This window comes from Epinephelus fuscoguttatus, linkage group LG10, assembly GCF_011397635.1.
Source record: "Epinephelus fuscoguttatus linkage group LG10, E.fuscoguttatus.final_Chr_v1".
NCBI classification, from domain to species: Eukaryota; Metazoa; Chordata; class Actinopteri; order Perciformes; family Serranidae; genus Epinephelus; species Epinephelus fuscoguttatus.
In genome coordinates, this window is record NC_064761.1 from 28,829,491 (window position 1) to 28,844,805 (window position 15,315).

A 15,315-nucleotide genomic window follows, 5' to 3' on the forward strand; every position below is an offset into this window, starting at 1 on the left:
CCTACATGGGCTGGGACCAAGCTACATTGCGAACTCCCTTGTTAACTCTTTGCCTCCAAGAGCACCGCGATCATCTGCTGCTGGTTTATGTTGGGATGCAGCATTTTTCAGTTATGATATGGAACAGTTGTTTAGTTATGTTGCCAAACTGATCAAACCACACCCACACAGTTCTTATAAAGCAGATTAGCTGAGTTTTACAGGTGTGTTATCGGCATGACTCAATGGACAGCAATGTCTGCCGGCCGGTTTGTCCTCCACTTTGGTTCATACTGAAATATGTCGACTATTTCCAAGAGATTACTCTCGGCTTTTAGAGGTGTTTCTGCTTAAAGGACTGAGATACATGTCATGACAACTATTTTGATGGCTTTTGTTTCAACATTTAGGGCAAATATTCCCCTCAAAACATTTCAGCAATCATGAAGAGTTGAGCAATATTTAAATTGTTGATCAAAAAATGGATCACTACAGTGTTTCTAATATTTTGCCCACCTCAGAGGGGTGTTAAAATCTCATTTTTCAAACTGTTGGCCATCCAAATCTGATCAGAATCTGGTTTCTTATTTCATTGTGAATGCAGTCTGAGATTTGGTGACATGAAGGGACAACTGATCTTGGATCTGTATCGCAGTGAGATCACCTGCTGTCTAAAGGTCTGACTCGTGTTCTGCTGTCATGAAGCTGGTTTAACATGAGGACACCATGTTAGCATGCTTATATTTGCATTTAGCTTAAAGCATCACTGCGCCTAGGTTTATTTATTTATTTATTTGTTTGTTTGGGAATAGTCCCACTGAGATTCAAAATCTCTGCAACAGCAAAAAGTTAAAAGAAACAGCATCAAAAATCCAGACACAAGAAACGAGCAACAGACTTAAGCAGCAAATTTGTGACAAACAATTGAATTAACAGCATTAAGTAAGCAGACTGTGCATTCAGTGGTCAAAAGGTCATTAATCCTGTTTTAAAATCTCCTGTGCTCATAATAGAGTCTAGCTTGAGGTAACTCTGTAACTGAAACTGAGATGAGGGAGCTAAAACTTTAAAAGCACTTTCACCAAAGACAGCAGCTTCAGGGAATGACACACATAAGTTGTCCACGAGACCGAAGGTTGCTGCTACTGACAGTTTTAAGAGTCAGCAGAGTAAATAATTAAGGAGGCAGTTCATGTAATAGGGCCTTATAAATAAAAGTGTACCAGTGTGTTATTCTGCCATTGTATAGAGAAGACAAACCAATGCTCTCATACAAACTGCAGTGATGTATGCAGAATCCTGAATCTGTGACAAATCGCAGCGCAGCGTGGTGCGCTGAATCATTTATTTTCAGGCAAGATGGATTTGCATGCGTATATAAAATGTCACCATAATCACCTGCTGACAAAAGCATCATTTGAACCAGTTTTTCTTGCATCAGAGGAGAAACAGGGTTTGTTTGGTTTTTTTTAACAGAAACCCAACTTCAACCTGAGTTTTCAGTGATGTTTAAAGACTGATCATCTTCTTGGAAAAATCCCAGATATTTGTAAGTTGTGACTTGTTCAATCACCTCATTATTCAGAATAACATGATTTACATCATCAGCTGTCATCTTCACACTTGAAAAGCACATCATGTCGATTTTGTTGGGATTTAGTACAACTTCTTATTCACAAAGAATCCTCTGAACAACAATAAAAAGCAGACTGCAGCTCCTTAATCACACTCACTAAAGATGAGAGAGAACTATACGTAAAAGTATTGTCAGCATAAAAATGAAATTTTGTATTGCCGACATTGCAACACAAAATATTGATATAAATTGTTGATATTATAAAGACAATAATATGACAATCAAGTTGCTGAAGGAGTCAGAATAGAAGCGTAAAAATTAAAAGTGATTTATTTACAAATGTAACACAGGGTTCTTCAAATGTGGGGGAGGAATGGACAAAAAATGTGGTTGTGCCAAATAAAATAAACCAATATAACAAAACTAGGCCTCAACTAATCTCTACCCCTTAAAACAAAACACAAAAACCTAATTTTCTTATGTAAAAAAAAAAAAAAAAGAGAACAAATACAAGTAAGGCAACAACCAGTAAACCTAGTGTTTCTGAACACAAAATAACTGTGATGGAAATGTATAGGGCACCCACTCACCTATTGTCTTCAGCCTCCCGCCACATGCCGTTAATTGCTCACAACTTTATCAAACAGAGCAGCAGCAGGCCAGGCAGTCTAAGAGCAGAGAATAAAATGGGACCCAATATGGAGCCTTGCGGGACACCAGAGTCTTAGTATGGCTTAGTCTTGTTTTTCCTAACTTTAGACTGTTGTTTGTGTAGTTGTGAATATTAAATGTTATATTGAAATACTGAAGATCTGATACTGAAATGCTTTCCTAGTGGGGTAAATAAAACACTTATTCAGTATGAACATAGGTATAATTTATAGCTTATAGTAGCTTTCTTCTTGTAAAATGCAGCTTCAGAGGCCTTTTACAGCTCCTTTCTTTCACTTTAGTTTGGTGTGGTGATGTCAGGATTAAGACACAGGAGTGGAAATACACAGAAACGCATACGTAATGACAGTGAGTAGTCGACTGAGAAATATTGTTATAATTGCATTTGTTTCTTCTGAAGACATCACAGGCTGTTTGTCGTCTGTTTTGTAAATGTTAAACAAAAAAAGGCAAACATTCGGAGGTGTTTGTTATTTATAGGATATTGTTCAATGGTTTTCCTAGTCTGGCCCACCTGCGATCATATCGGACTGTATGTGGCCCATAAACTAAAATGAGTTTTACACCCCTGAACTAGACACTCATTTTTGAGTTCTCTGTGATCTCAAGAAAACAAGTCGTTTTTTTTGTGATAAATTGTCTCGAGATATCTGCCTTTTGTTTTCATCAGAATCAACATAATTAATGTGTTATCACAAGAAAATGAGCTTTGTCATCTTGAGATCACGAAATTCATGGTCTCAATTGCAAGCCGAGCTGTTCTTGGCTTCCACACATTTGTTAATCATCATGGTTTGGTATTTTGAGAGCTCTGAGAGTCCTTTGGCTTTACTAATGTCAAAAGACCTTGTAGGTGTTTCTCATGGAAAACAGTCTGGACCGAGGGTTTCACAACATCGTTTGGCCTCCTCGAAGGTGGCATGATCACACTGATTCTGTACTCTTTACATGACATTGGCTGTTCTGTAGGCTATATTACTGAGTAAATGTAATGTAACTTAATGTTTTTGGTCAATAAGCTTTAGCAAGAGGTGTTTTAATAACTAACCAATATATTCAAGTAAGGACAACTGAGGCTCGATTTTTTTTTCTTTTATTCATGGAAGTGAACACTGACTTGAAGTTAAAGTTTTCCACATCACTGAGGCTTTAATAAAGGCTGAAATTCATTTATATCTGTGCTTGGGTGAGGCAGAAACAGTCTGAGCTGACAACTCTCCCAGGCAGGGCTGTTCACATTAACTGTTTTTATCAGCTGTTTGTAAAGCCTCTGTCCTCGCTGTCACCAGATATTGACTCTCCCAGCTGAAATCAGTACATTTCTAAATCCCTTCCTGTCAAGTCAATGCAGCGCCGCTATTGGCTCCAAGCAACCGATCTGTGATAAGGCAGCAGCGGCTGTGCACCTCTCAGTCCGCGGGTTTTATATGGCAGTTGACTCCAAACCAAGCAAACTGGACAAATAAAGTGCTTTTTTGTCCTGCAGATCAATGAAGTCAGTGGGGCCCTTGCTATTTTAGACAGACAAATGTATTTGTTGCCATAGCAAAGTTTCCAGGGAAACCGATCAGTCGGATGAAACTCGAAGACAGACAAGAAAAAAAAGAGGAGCTGTATATCGAATTAAAGCGCACAGGTGCTCCGTGCAGCATTGTCTGCTCAGCTGCGTGCGCGTTTCCAGGTCAGATAGTCTTATTATATATAATGATGATTTACTGACACACAAAAGCTCTGTGCTGCCGGTGCAAGTGGGGAAAAAAAACACATTTTGCTCTTTTTGATGAGGCTGGAGCTGAGGAACAAAGTGTCACGTCTGTTCTTGGCATTAAAGTTGTCCTTGGTTGAAAGCTTGATTTCAAAGAGAGAGTGGCATGTTGGGCTGAACGATTGACGCAACAGAGTGAAATCAATTAAAATAACCCTTGTTTTTATCCCAGGGGAAAGAAAACAACATGAATAAAGCAGAGTGGCTGTTTGTTTCCTTATACCCAATTTCAGTGACAAAGTACTTGCAGAACAAATGTTTCCATAACACACCATGATCTGGAGAAGTGTTGGTTATGAACATGAAACCCACCTGTCAGATTCCTCTGCCTCTGATATGTAACCAGTGTGTGTTCTAGTTGGTTCTGCTGGGAAACACGGAAACGCACAGTTTGATCTTATTGGTCAGCTGCAGCCCTGTGCCGTCTATAAAACGCACAGCAAGCGCTCCGGAGCTGAGACCGTGTGAGGGCGCAGAGCAGCGCCGCGGAGCGCACAGGCTTACCCGGGGAAAAACACCTGTTAACTGACGGAGCAAGTGGACAAAGACGAGTGGGTCCCCTGTCTGTGTTGCTGTGAGTATATTACTTAAATATTTCTGCAGACAGGAGCAGTGTATTAGCTCACAGACTTTATGGAGACACGAATGTTTTGGGAAACGGAGCGGTGCGCAATTGGAGGAAGCTTTGTACCTGTGGAACTGAAATCCGTCTGTAACTTTTACTGAATGTTTTTCTTCAACTTTTTTTTGCTGGAAACTTGAATTCATATGATCTAAAGACGCAGAAAGATAATCTGCTGTTGCCGAGTTAAAGTTAGAAATATTAATATTATTAAATTTGACTAAATCGACTATAAATAATTTTTCTGACCTCTTTTTACCTGAATTTTTCCCTCTCTTTTAATTTTGTTTTATTTTGCGCAATGGGAAGCCAGAATTAAATCTGAATTTTCGCAGTTTAAAGAATAAAATGCAAACGAAGGGGGTGCGCACATATTTTATGTTACTGCAATGCTGATAAAGAACTTTAAATGTAGTCCTCTAAAATATCAAGATAAAAAAAATAGTAAATTGTCCTCTTTGTTGTTGTTAATCTATTCTGACTCTTACATCACCAATTAAAAAAATAATAATTATGTTGTGAATATTAGAGTTGAATTTTGGTTGATTTTTATAATTTTCTGTTCTGAGACTTCACATTTCTGCCTGCTGAGACATGTTGGCTCTTAGTTTCCCTCTCCTAAAACGTAATAAGCTGAGTAAATGAACAGCAGTCCCTCAGAGAAAGCCTCTCTGTAGCTCTAGTGTCTCTGTGAGAGCTTTTACTCTCCAGGATATGTAATCGATAGCTCCTGAAGTTCAGCTCAGATTCAGTGTGCTGCAATATTTCCTGTTTATTTAGTCTTAATCCTTTAAACACTTGAGGTTTCATCACAGTCAGCATCATCAGAGCAACACCTTGGGGTTATTTTTATCCCTCTGCTTGCTGTGGAGTCAGCATCCTCTGATTATTTGCATCTCCCCTCTCTGTGTGCTATTAATTGCAGACACACCTGACTGCGTTGACTCCTTGCAGCCCACACATCCCACTGTCTGGTGGGACCATGTGGGTTCTGGATAAGATCCGCGGATCGGTGGAGACTGGTGTGCTGCGGCAGGGGGAAAACGGAGACAAGAAAGGCGTCGCCTACAGCAACGTCCTCACCCCAGACAAGATCCCAGACTTCTTCATTCCTCCAAAGCTGGTCAGCGGCCCCCCAGAACCTGAGGTTGCTATTGTGAAACCCAAAGAAGGACTGCAACCCTCAACTTCAGAGCAAACTATAGGCGGTGGGAAGAAGATCAGCAGCCCAAGAAGTCCACGCCTGGTCGCCAAGATCGCAGGAGACACCAAGAACTTGCTGAGAGCTGCAAACCGTCATATCATACAGATAGAGAGTGCTGATGATGTCGGAGACACCAATGCAGACCCCCAGTCGCAGACAGCAATGTCCCTGCCTTATGTGCCCAAGACTCAAACGCCTTATGGCTTTGCAACCCTGAAGGAAAGCCCACATACTCGGCGTAAAGAGTCCTTGTTCCACTGCGAGCTCACCAGTCCCATCACCTCCCCAAACACCCAGAGAAGGACCCAGGGGAGAAGCAGCGAAGCAGGGAACCACTTGAACCCAGCTGACTTCAACACTTCTCACATGAATCCGTATCGGTATTTCAGCGGAGGAGAAAGTGACACCTGCTCCTCGGCTGAGTCCTCTCCCTTCAGCTCTCCGCTGCTCTCCCGCTCTGCCTCCCTGCTCAAGATCTTCACCCATGAGACGCAAGCCAAAGTCGTTAAAGCCAAGCGGACGTTTGCTCGCCACAGCTCCCTCTCCACTGACGAGTGCAGCTCAGCTGAGCCCAGCCCCAACATCCAGCGACGGCTCCACGTCCCCTCCTGCCACGGAGCCGGAGGATCAGACCACGGGCTCCATCGGGAGCAAACCCTCAACCTGCACAAAGGCGGATCAGTGAGGATCAGCGCCAACTATGACTCCAGCACATCCCGCCTGCTCATTCGCGTCCTGGCGGCGGAGAGTCTTTACGACAAGCATGTTGACATCAAGAGCATCAACTGCTGCGTGTCCATCTACCTGAACCCGGGCAAGCTGCAGAAGCAGAGGAGCAACATCATCAAGAACAGCCGCAACCCGGTCTTCAACGAGGACTTCTTCTTTGACTCGATAAGCTCGGTTCAGGTGAAGAACATGTCTGTGAAGTTCAAGGTGGTGAACAAAGGCACCAGCCTCAAGAGGGACAACCTGCTGGGGGAGCGAGAGGTGCCGCTGACGAAGCTGCTCTCAGGGGTTTAAAGCCACGGGACCTGGCGGTCAAACGAGGCAAAAAACAGGGACACTGATTAAAACTTAAATTAGATGTTTGCACTGGTTTCTATTCAAATTGCTGTTTTTGTTCCACTAAATGAAAACAGTGAACGTTACGATGAAGGGCGAGGAGCAGGGAGGGTTTCCAGTAATTGAAATATATTCCTGGAAGGAAAGAAAGGCTTTTTTTTCTGTGATCTGAAAACACTGCAAAGCTCTGAAAATGAACCTCTTGATGTATGTGGACGGATGAAGGATTTACTGTGGTCAAGGCTCGCCTGGATCCTTCATCCCCAATAATGAATGCTCATTAAACCAAGCCGGTCTCGACAGCAACAGATGAATTTGACAGATGAAAGTTTTTTTTTTCCTGGACGTATCTCCCCCGCCAACTTCCTCAGCCAGGTCTAGTTCAAAGGTTGGACGACACCTGTGCATCAGCCCGTCTCGCTGTCCTTGCCTGCACTGTGTTGGTCATGTGTGGCATGGTTTTATTATTGTAATGTGACATAAATCCGCGGCAGCAGAGGAAGCGAGTGTACATCAGCCGCGCCATGTGTGCAGCACAAAGATGCCTTTGTGAATCGGAGCTTTGAAGTGGCACTACATCCTGATGTGCAAATGACCCTTTGATCCCAGTTGCCATGGCCCACCTCCTACTGGGGAAGGCGAGGGACAAACAGAGCAGCTACAATAGTCGCATTAAGATGCACATGATAGAAATAGAAATTATAACACAAAGTCCTATGATTGGCATAATCTGATCTGATTCTGTATTAATAGAAAGCAGAACTCCAGTTACATTTATGTGTTGCCAAAACCTCTAAGTTTTGTCTGTAAATTAGTAAAATTAAAGTAACATTAAGGTTAAAGGTGCCCTGTGGAGTTTTATTTTAAACAATTGAACATTGTCTTCACATTCAAGCCCCGTGAACATGTGTACAGATGTTTTAAAAACAGATATTTTCCCCTCTGTTGTTAAAAAAAAAAACGTCTGTCCACATTATCTTTGAACTTAGATATTAGAAAAAAGTTTTAGTGACCTAAAACTGTTGACGTGTGGATAAGAACCCAAAACGTAGAGGAAAATATCAGTTTTCAAAGACATCTGTATATATGTGTTTTACTAAAATGCTTTGTGTGAATCCCCCAGGTCTAACAAATGTGTGAAATGCACTTCCTTCCCCATAAAACCCATTTTAAATATTTAAAACCCTGCATTGTTTACATCCACGCTTGCTTGATATCATTCCTTTATCTCGACTGCATTTGACGGTGCATTACGACATTTGTTTGTCGATTAGCAAATCAGTGTGAAACCAGCGGCAGGATGTGAAGTGCGGAGTAGCTCTCTCACAATGACTGCTCCACAGCACTACTCCTGGTCAAAAACTCCACAGGGCACTTTAAAGTTTATTTTTCTTTTCAGAAATTGTAAAAATCTGCCTGTGTAGTAAGAATGTTTGAACCTGTTTCTCAAGCAAGTCAATTTTTTTAATTAATCGTTATAATTCATGTAAAGTAAAAGTAAAAGATTGCTTCTGTGCAACATTCAGACAGGTTGAAATATTCCTCCTGCACTCACATATTTTTTAATGTATTATTTAAAAAGAAAAGGTTTTAAAACTCAGCTACAGACAGAAATCCATGCAGTGCTGGGTACCTGGTTTTTAATGTCTTTAGTAGCAAACACTTCTATCTTTAACTGCATGAAACCCACCTCACTGAGTCGATGAATGTGCTAAAAGAAGGATATGTGTGCATGTGTGCACGATATATATATATATATATATATATATATATATATATATATACATATATATACATATATATATATATAAAACCATCCTATATTTGATATATTCTTAATTTCTCTTTGGTTGATGAAATCTCTCAAGCCTTATGAAGGACCTGCGTGGACGTCATGCATGCCTCATCCAGTGTGGGCACCTTGATTAAATCTTGTGCAACTAGGCAACCAGCTCTTGCCACATCTTCACTCTGCATTCAGACCTGCTGGCAACACCTCTGTGTTATTCTGCATGGATTCTCAACACCAAAAACAGCCAAGACGATGAGTTGAGGAGTTTTTCCTTCAGTCAGACATGTCAAATATTTCTCTCTCTTTTTTCTAAAGTAGCAGCATTTTACTGATTTAACTGCTTTTTGGTTCATTTTGATAGCAGTGGGACGAGAGGCAAGGTGACTCAGAGTCACACTTTTTACTGTGTAAATTAGACATGTTCGTCACGTTAACACAATTAAACAGTCGTCGATTTATGCAACCAGGCTGCTGCCTTAGTCACAGTTTCGGCAGTGGACAAATACAGTACTTGTGTGCATGCAAATGTATTAAATGTCTCACGTGAGAAGAAAAAGAGCACTCGTGTCACAGTGCAGAGAACCAGTTGCATGGCATGAATATGTCACTGACACACTGGTGTTTGCATGACATGCTCAAAGTTTTATGAAACCCCAAAGCCTTACGATGTACTGTATGAGAGTGTGTGTGTGTGAGAGAGAGAGGCAGAGAGTGTGTGTGTGTGTTTTTGATTAGCATGAGATTTCGTCCAAAGTTGTTGATTTTCTATGTACAACATGTAGTATTTTGTAAAATGCTTTTAAATGGTTTGAATCACGTGTTGGATTTGTACTGTAAAGATATGTACTAGTTTCTACAAGCAAAATGCCAATTATGCACCAATGAGTGAGACGTGCTGATGAGAGGCATTTTAATTATGCTTCTAATGAAGCCCGGGAGGAAGACATGTTTTTAAAAAAGAAATGAGGCAAACAAGGAAAACAATATCATGTGTTTAGACGTGAACAGCAGCTCTCGCCTCTCTCTGCGGAGGAGAGAAGAGAAGACAGAGACATCAGAGTGATGCAAATTACCGAGGTGTCTGTCTGACACACTGCCCCAAAGCTTCACTTTAATTCTGAGAGGATTACTCTCGCCTGGTGTTTATAGCTCAGTCCTGGCACTGTTCTTGATATACGGTCTCTATATATACAGTGACACTGCTGGTTGGCTTTGTTATGGTGTGAAAGTCAGTGATCTATTGTAATCTCTGTTGCAAACATTCGGTGCCTGCTCGTAGAGTTATTGTATTTTTTACTCAGACTTCCTGAACTGTACTCAACCCTGTTGTTACTGAACCCTTCCTGAAGTTCCTTCTAGCATGACTAACATACTTTAGTAGTGTCGGTAATGAATTTCAGTGGATTCATATTGTGCAGTGGTGAGTCGCCTTGTGCTCTGATTCTAGATGAGGATTTGCTACCGACAGGAATGTTTATAATGATACACCTGAAATGTGGGTGCTGAGTTCTGCAAACTGTGTAACAAAGTCCTGTTTTTTGTTACTAATTGCTTTGACTGTTTTCATATGGCTTATCATTTAATGAACGTAGGGAGAAAAAATAATACACAGTTATCTGAGTAGTCATGGCCAGGCTTTGTCACAGATTCATATTCTGCAAATGTGGAAGAGTTGGGCCAGGAAACATATCTGAGAGCTTAATAGGAGGTGTTAACATTATTACAGGTTTCAAATTTTTAAAAAGTTTATCTTTGACTTTCCGTCTTTCCCTCAAGCTCAGAAAAATCTGTAATATATTTGATAAAAAAAAAAAAACATTCTGGGCTCAGAGTAATATTTCTCTTCCTGTCTCTGAATATTTTCAGAAAAGGTAGGAAGTGAAGATAAAAATTAGGTTTTATATTTTACATTTTACGACACAGCAAGCACAAAGTTGCTGTTCAAAGCTGCTCATTTTTGAACAGGGAATTCATGATAAATTGGTTTGTGCCCTTTCTATTGCTGTAGCAGATTTTGAGTTTAGCTGAAGGATTATCGCACATCCACAGAAATATATCGGACAATGTATAGATTAGCACTGTGGTTCCCAACTGGTGGGTCAACATCCAAAAGTGGGTTACGGGTCCTTTCTGAACGTGACTTACAAACATGTCAAGTCTGTAAAAAAAACACTTTATTTTGAAGTACAATGAATTTCGCAGCACAGAGCTTTTATTCTGAAATGCTGTTTCCTGCTGTAGAGTGAGTGACTAATGATGGACAGCTGATTGACAGAGACAGAAAAACTAGCTTGATGACATAGCCAAGCGCATGACCTTGAGTCAAAGACTGAGAAGAAATCTGGTGGCTGGAGCATCTGGGAAGCACTGGATTAGCATATACATTGCAGAGCATAGACTGTGTAATGAAGATGGGTGACTTGACAGCTGCCCAAAAGTGAAGCCAAAAAATCTTGATCGCACCCTGGTGGCTGGCTGCAGTATAAGTTATAAAAGAAAAGATCAGACTACACATCAAATCAAGTTTTTCCGCACAGTGTGTGTTTTTTTCTGATAGCCAAAGTTTGATTTAATTAGCTATTTAATGCTATAAAAAGCTTGTGAACTGAATACTACAGATATGGTGACTGCGCAGACTCTGGCTCCAAATTACATCAACAGTGCAAGATGGCAGCAGCCGTATTGGGGATATTTTGGCTTCATTTTTGTACAGTGGGAGGAAGTGAAGGGTCGTCATCCATCTGTTATACATACTATAGTTAGAAGTGCTAAAAAGCTCACGTGAAAAAATAGTCCTTTTTTTCCCCCAGCTGTAGTTTGTTTAACTATCTGACAAGACAAAACATCCAAATAGTAAAAAAAAATCACTTTTGAGGTAGTCACAAAAAAATTAAACACTCCTCTCCATTTAACTAGTCAGTAACTTTGCTAGCAAGCTAATGGTCAAAATTGTAGAATGGGTTAAAAACAAAGAGCTAACTTTGGTTCTCATAACTGGTGGGGAAAATGTTGCCGGTAGAAAGATGTTGTTACCACCTAATTCATGTAAAAGTGTTCATCCTCTGAACAGGGGGCATTTCTTTTCTACTTTTATCTGTCTAAGATATAGGCTATAGGCTCAATTTCCTGCTACCATTAGCATGTTAGCCTGTTATTTAAACATCAGTCTCAAAGTGCAGCTGAGGCTGATTCGACTGTGTTCGCCAAATTGTTTGACATTTTTGAAAAAGGCTTCTTTTTTGCATTCTTGCCAAGAGTTAGATGATATAAGATAGATACCATATCTGAGCTAGGGCCAGGAGGCAGTTAGCGTTAGCTCAGTGTCAAGATAGCAAACGGGGAAAGTGCTAGCTTGGCTTATTTAGAAGTGAGTAAAAATAATACGCCTACCAGCACCTCTGAAGTTGTCTTATTTAAGAAATACTTTACCCACAAAACAACCATTTTGTACATCAGTTACTCACCTTGTGTTAGGCTTGTAAGAGAAATCTTTGTTTTTTAGCATTCCCCAACGATGAACGAAGAATCCAAAATCGGAGATACACATTGATGAATTGAAGTAAAAGGGGTCCCCACAGTAAACTATAACAAAATATCTATTTACAAACTCTCACACAACTCTTGCATCATAATCCAAGTCCTTTTTATCCAGTTGCATGCTCAATACTTCCCAAACACGCCTGGGCTTGTGCGCCCATTTGTACTAGTTTTGCCTGTTGGTGAGGCAAATAAAATGTCAGCTGATAATCTTTTTTTTGGCCATTTTGCCTTTAATGGACAGGAAAGCGTGAAGGGGGGAGAGAGGGGGGATGATATGCAGCAAAGGGCCACAGGCTGGATTTGAGCCCGGGCCGCTGTGGCAACAGCCTTGTACATGGGGCGCCTGCTCTACCACTAAGCCACCGACGCTCCATATCAGATGACACTCTAAGTAATTAGAATTCACCCCCCTGGGGACAAGGAATGTTTGTGCCAAATTTTATTACAATTTATCCAATCCATATTTCACTCTGGATCAAAGTGTTTAACCAACAAACAAACGTCACCTTAACCAGGGTCGTGCTGATCATGTGCTTAAAAACAAGGTTGGTTATTTCAAATGCTGACATTTGTTTGATCCACAGTGGAATTACCAGATTTACGTTCCCATTATCCAGCCTGCTGGTGGAAATCAGTCCTTGTATCCCTGCACTCCATAGCTGTTTAATTAAATAAGGTCCAGAGAGGCTTGACTGATAACATTTGAAATGAGAATTGAGTGAAGAGTAGGTGCTGGTGTGTGTGAGATACTGAGAATGGCGGATGTTGGATGTTGTATGTAAGTGACGGTCTCATTTAATGTCCTCATTTATGTATATATATATATATATATATATATATATATATATACATGTATATTGTGCATATGCTGAAGTGTCCCTCAAGTCTTCCTGTCTTGACAGGTTCTCTCGTAAAACTGAAACTGAAAAGCGGCCGTCCATTACTTGACAGTGAAATCTTTATTTCTCTCCAGACGTAGATAATGATAGAAGCTGGTTTAAATGTTTGGTTGCTGTGCTTGTTGTGCATCCAGCCTGTGCGGGTGTTTTTTACTGTGATGCTACAACCACTGACAGCTGTTACTTACTGTGTTAATGGGTGTGAAATACTTTAATTAAAGGAAAAGTTCCACAGCATCTCTGCTCATGTCATTATTGGTTTACACTTCATCACTGCACTTATTTTAGATGAGGTGACGATGTTTGTGTTAAAAAAGAAGAACCAGCATGTTCGCTAGTGTTTTACACAGACTGATGTCTGTCTTTTAAAACATTTCAGATAAATCAAAGAAACATGTTAATTTAAGGGCTACAGAAATTCTCCTACTTCTTATGTTACATAGACCATATATAGAGCCAATGCAATAACTATGAACTATAATCCAATCTAAGATTATGAAATAAAATCCTGCATGGAATTTGAAGTCATTGATAAATAGTTATTTTATTCATTATGATAAGTTCATTTTTGTATTGAAGGGGAAAAAACAACACAGTTTTATCTTTTATTGTCCCAAATGGTAAATGTGCATTCAGCACATTCAGCACATTCCCAGTCTTAGCATCACATCATGTGGTGGTGGGCACAAAAAGTGTTAAAATGACATGCCGGCAAAATGAAAACAATGCAGATGCAAAGTTAATGAGGATCTTTTATCGTGGTGGACAGAGGGTTGGTGGTCGAACAAACATGGACTTTCATCAGGAGGGCATTGTTCAAGTCTCGTGTGAAACCAAAAGTCAAAGTCGTTATGTGATTTTACAGACTAGGCAAAGTACATACGTGTATGTAGTTATTTTAACAGAAAGCACAATCTTTTCCTGAACTTAACCAAATATTTTCTTGCTCTCCAGACATGACCAAGTGTCTCTCTTCTTTAACCCAACCAAACTGCGACTCTTTCACAAAAGAAAACTGCGACCATTTATTATAGACTTTGCATTGGCATTGTTTTCGTGTTGCCACAACCCGGTCTCACTCCAAAGTTGCTGATGAAAAAAGCTGTCCTTTAATGCAGCATGATAGCGGCCAAGTGCCATTATGGTTTAACAGCGCTTGGCAGCATCAGGGGGAAACACGGTGGGGCAAAAAAGAAAGCTAAGATGGCAAAAATCTGAGTAGGGCAGGTGGGAGAGGTGGATGAGTCCAGCAAACACCGACCTTCACCTGGGAGAGCAGCGTTTGTGTCCTGAGATTATACAACCAAACCCTGTTCTTTTTTCCTAAACCTAACCGCGTGTTTTGTTGCCTAAACCCAACCACGTGTGATAGTTGTTGGAGGAAGAAAAATCTCAATTCACGTTGTTGTACTGACGTAATGCGTTTATTTTGGAAGGGACTGTATATAAACGTTAAATTTCCTGTGAAAACATAAGTGTATTTTTAAAGAAGACAATGCATGTAACAGGCAGAACTTGGCACGGTGTCCCAGAATGTCAACAACCAACGCACTCAGGGTACCTTTCACGTCGTATGTGGTCGTGGAAAGTCCATGACCAAACGTCAAAATGTGATGAAGTCAGAGTGAGAATGTGTTGGTTGCCAGCATGTAATTTTTTTTTTTTTTTTAAAGATTATTGGGGCTTTTTGCCTTTAATTGACAGGACAGTGTGGAATGGGGAGAGAGAGAGAGAGAGAGTGGGAGGATGACATGCAGCAAAGGGTTACAAGCCGGAATCGAACCTTCGACCACTGCAATGATGCATCACCTCTGTACATGGGGTGCAGACACTATCGCCAGCATGTAATTTTAACACGTTTTGCGCCCACTCCAACATAATGCGTTGCTAAAAGGTTGTGTTCATTTCATGTATTTCTGTGAGACTGTTGTGCACAAACAGGAGAAAAAAAACCCTATCACTAACATGCACTACCAGTTTAAACAATAAATGATAGCATTGATTAAAAACTAATTAAAACAGGTTGGAAAAAAATAATTAGACTCAAACAAACAGGGATCTCTTGCTGGTAATAACAGAGCAAATTAAGTTATTTTATTGCACCTTTTAAAAGATAATGTTAAGATCAATTCCAGCCAGAGATTTACCACCGCTGTAAAGGAAACTCTTTTACAAGGGGGTAGTATGCCTTTTGCCAGACT

General features: G+C 40.5%; 1 protein-coding gene across 1 annotated transcript; it reads left to right on the forward strand.

Annotated features, from left to right (window-relative positions):
- Positions 1-2,870: 2,870 nt before the first annotated feature.
- On the forward strand, positions 2,871-13,351 carry LOC125895764 (C2 calcium-dependent domain-containing protein 4C). The gene is made up of 2 exons (XM_049587858.1): positions 2,871-4,566; positions 5,540-13,351. Exon 2 carries the CDS (start codon positions 5,597-5,599, stop codon positions 6,839-6,841), a length of 1,245 nt encoding a protein of 414 aa, XP_049443815.1. The 5' UTR covers positions 2,871-4,566; positions 5,540-5,596; the 3' UTR covers positions 6,842-13,351.
- The last annotated feature ends 1,964 nt before the right edge of the window (positions 13,352-15,315 follow it).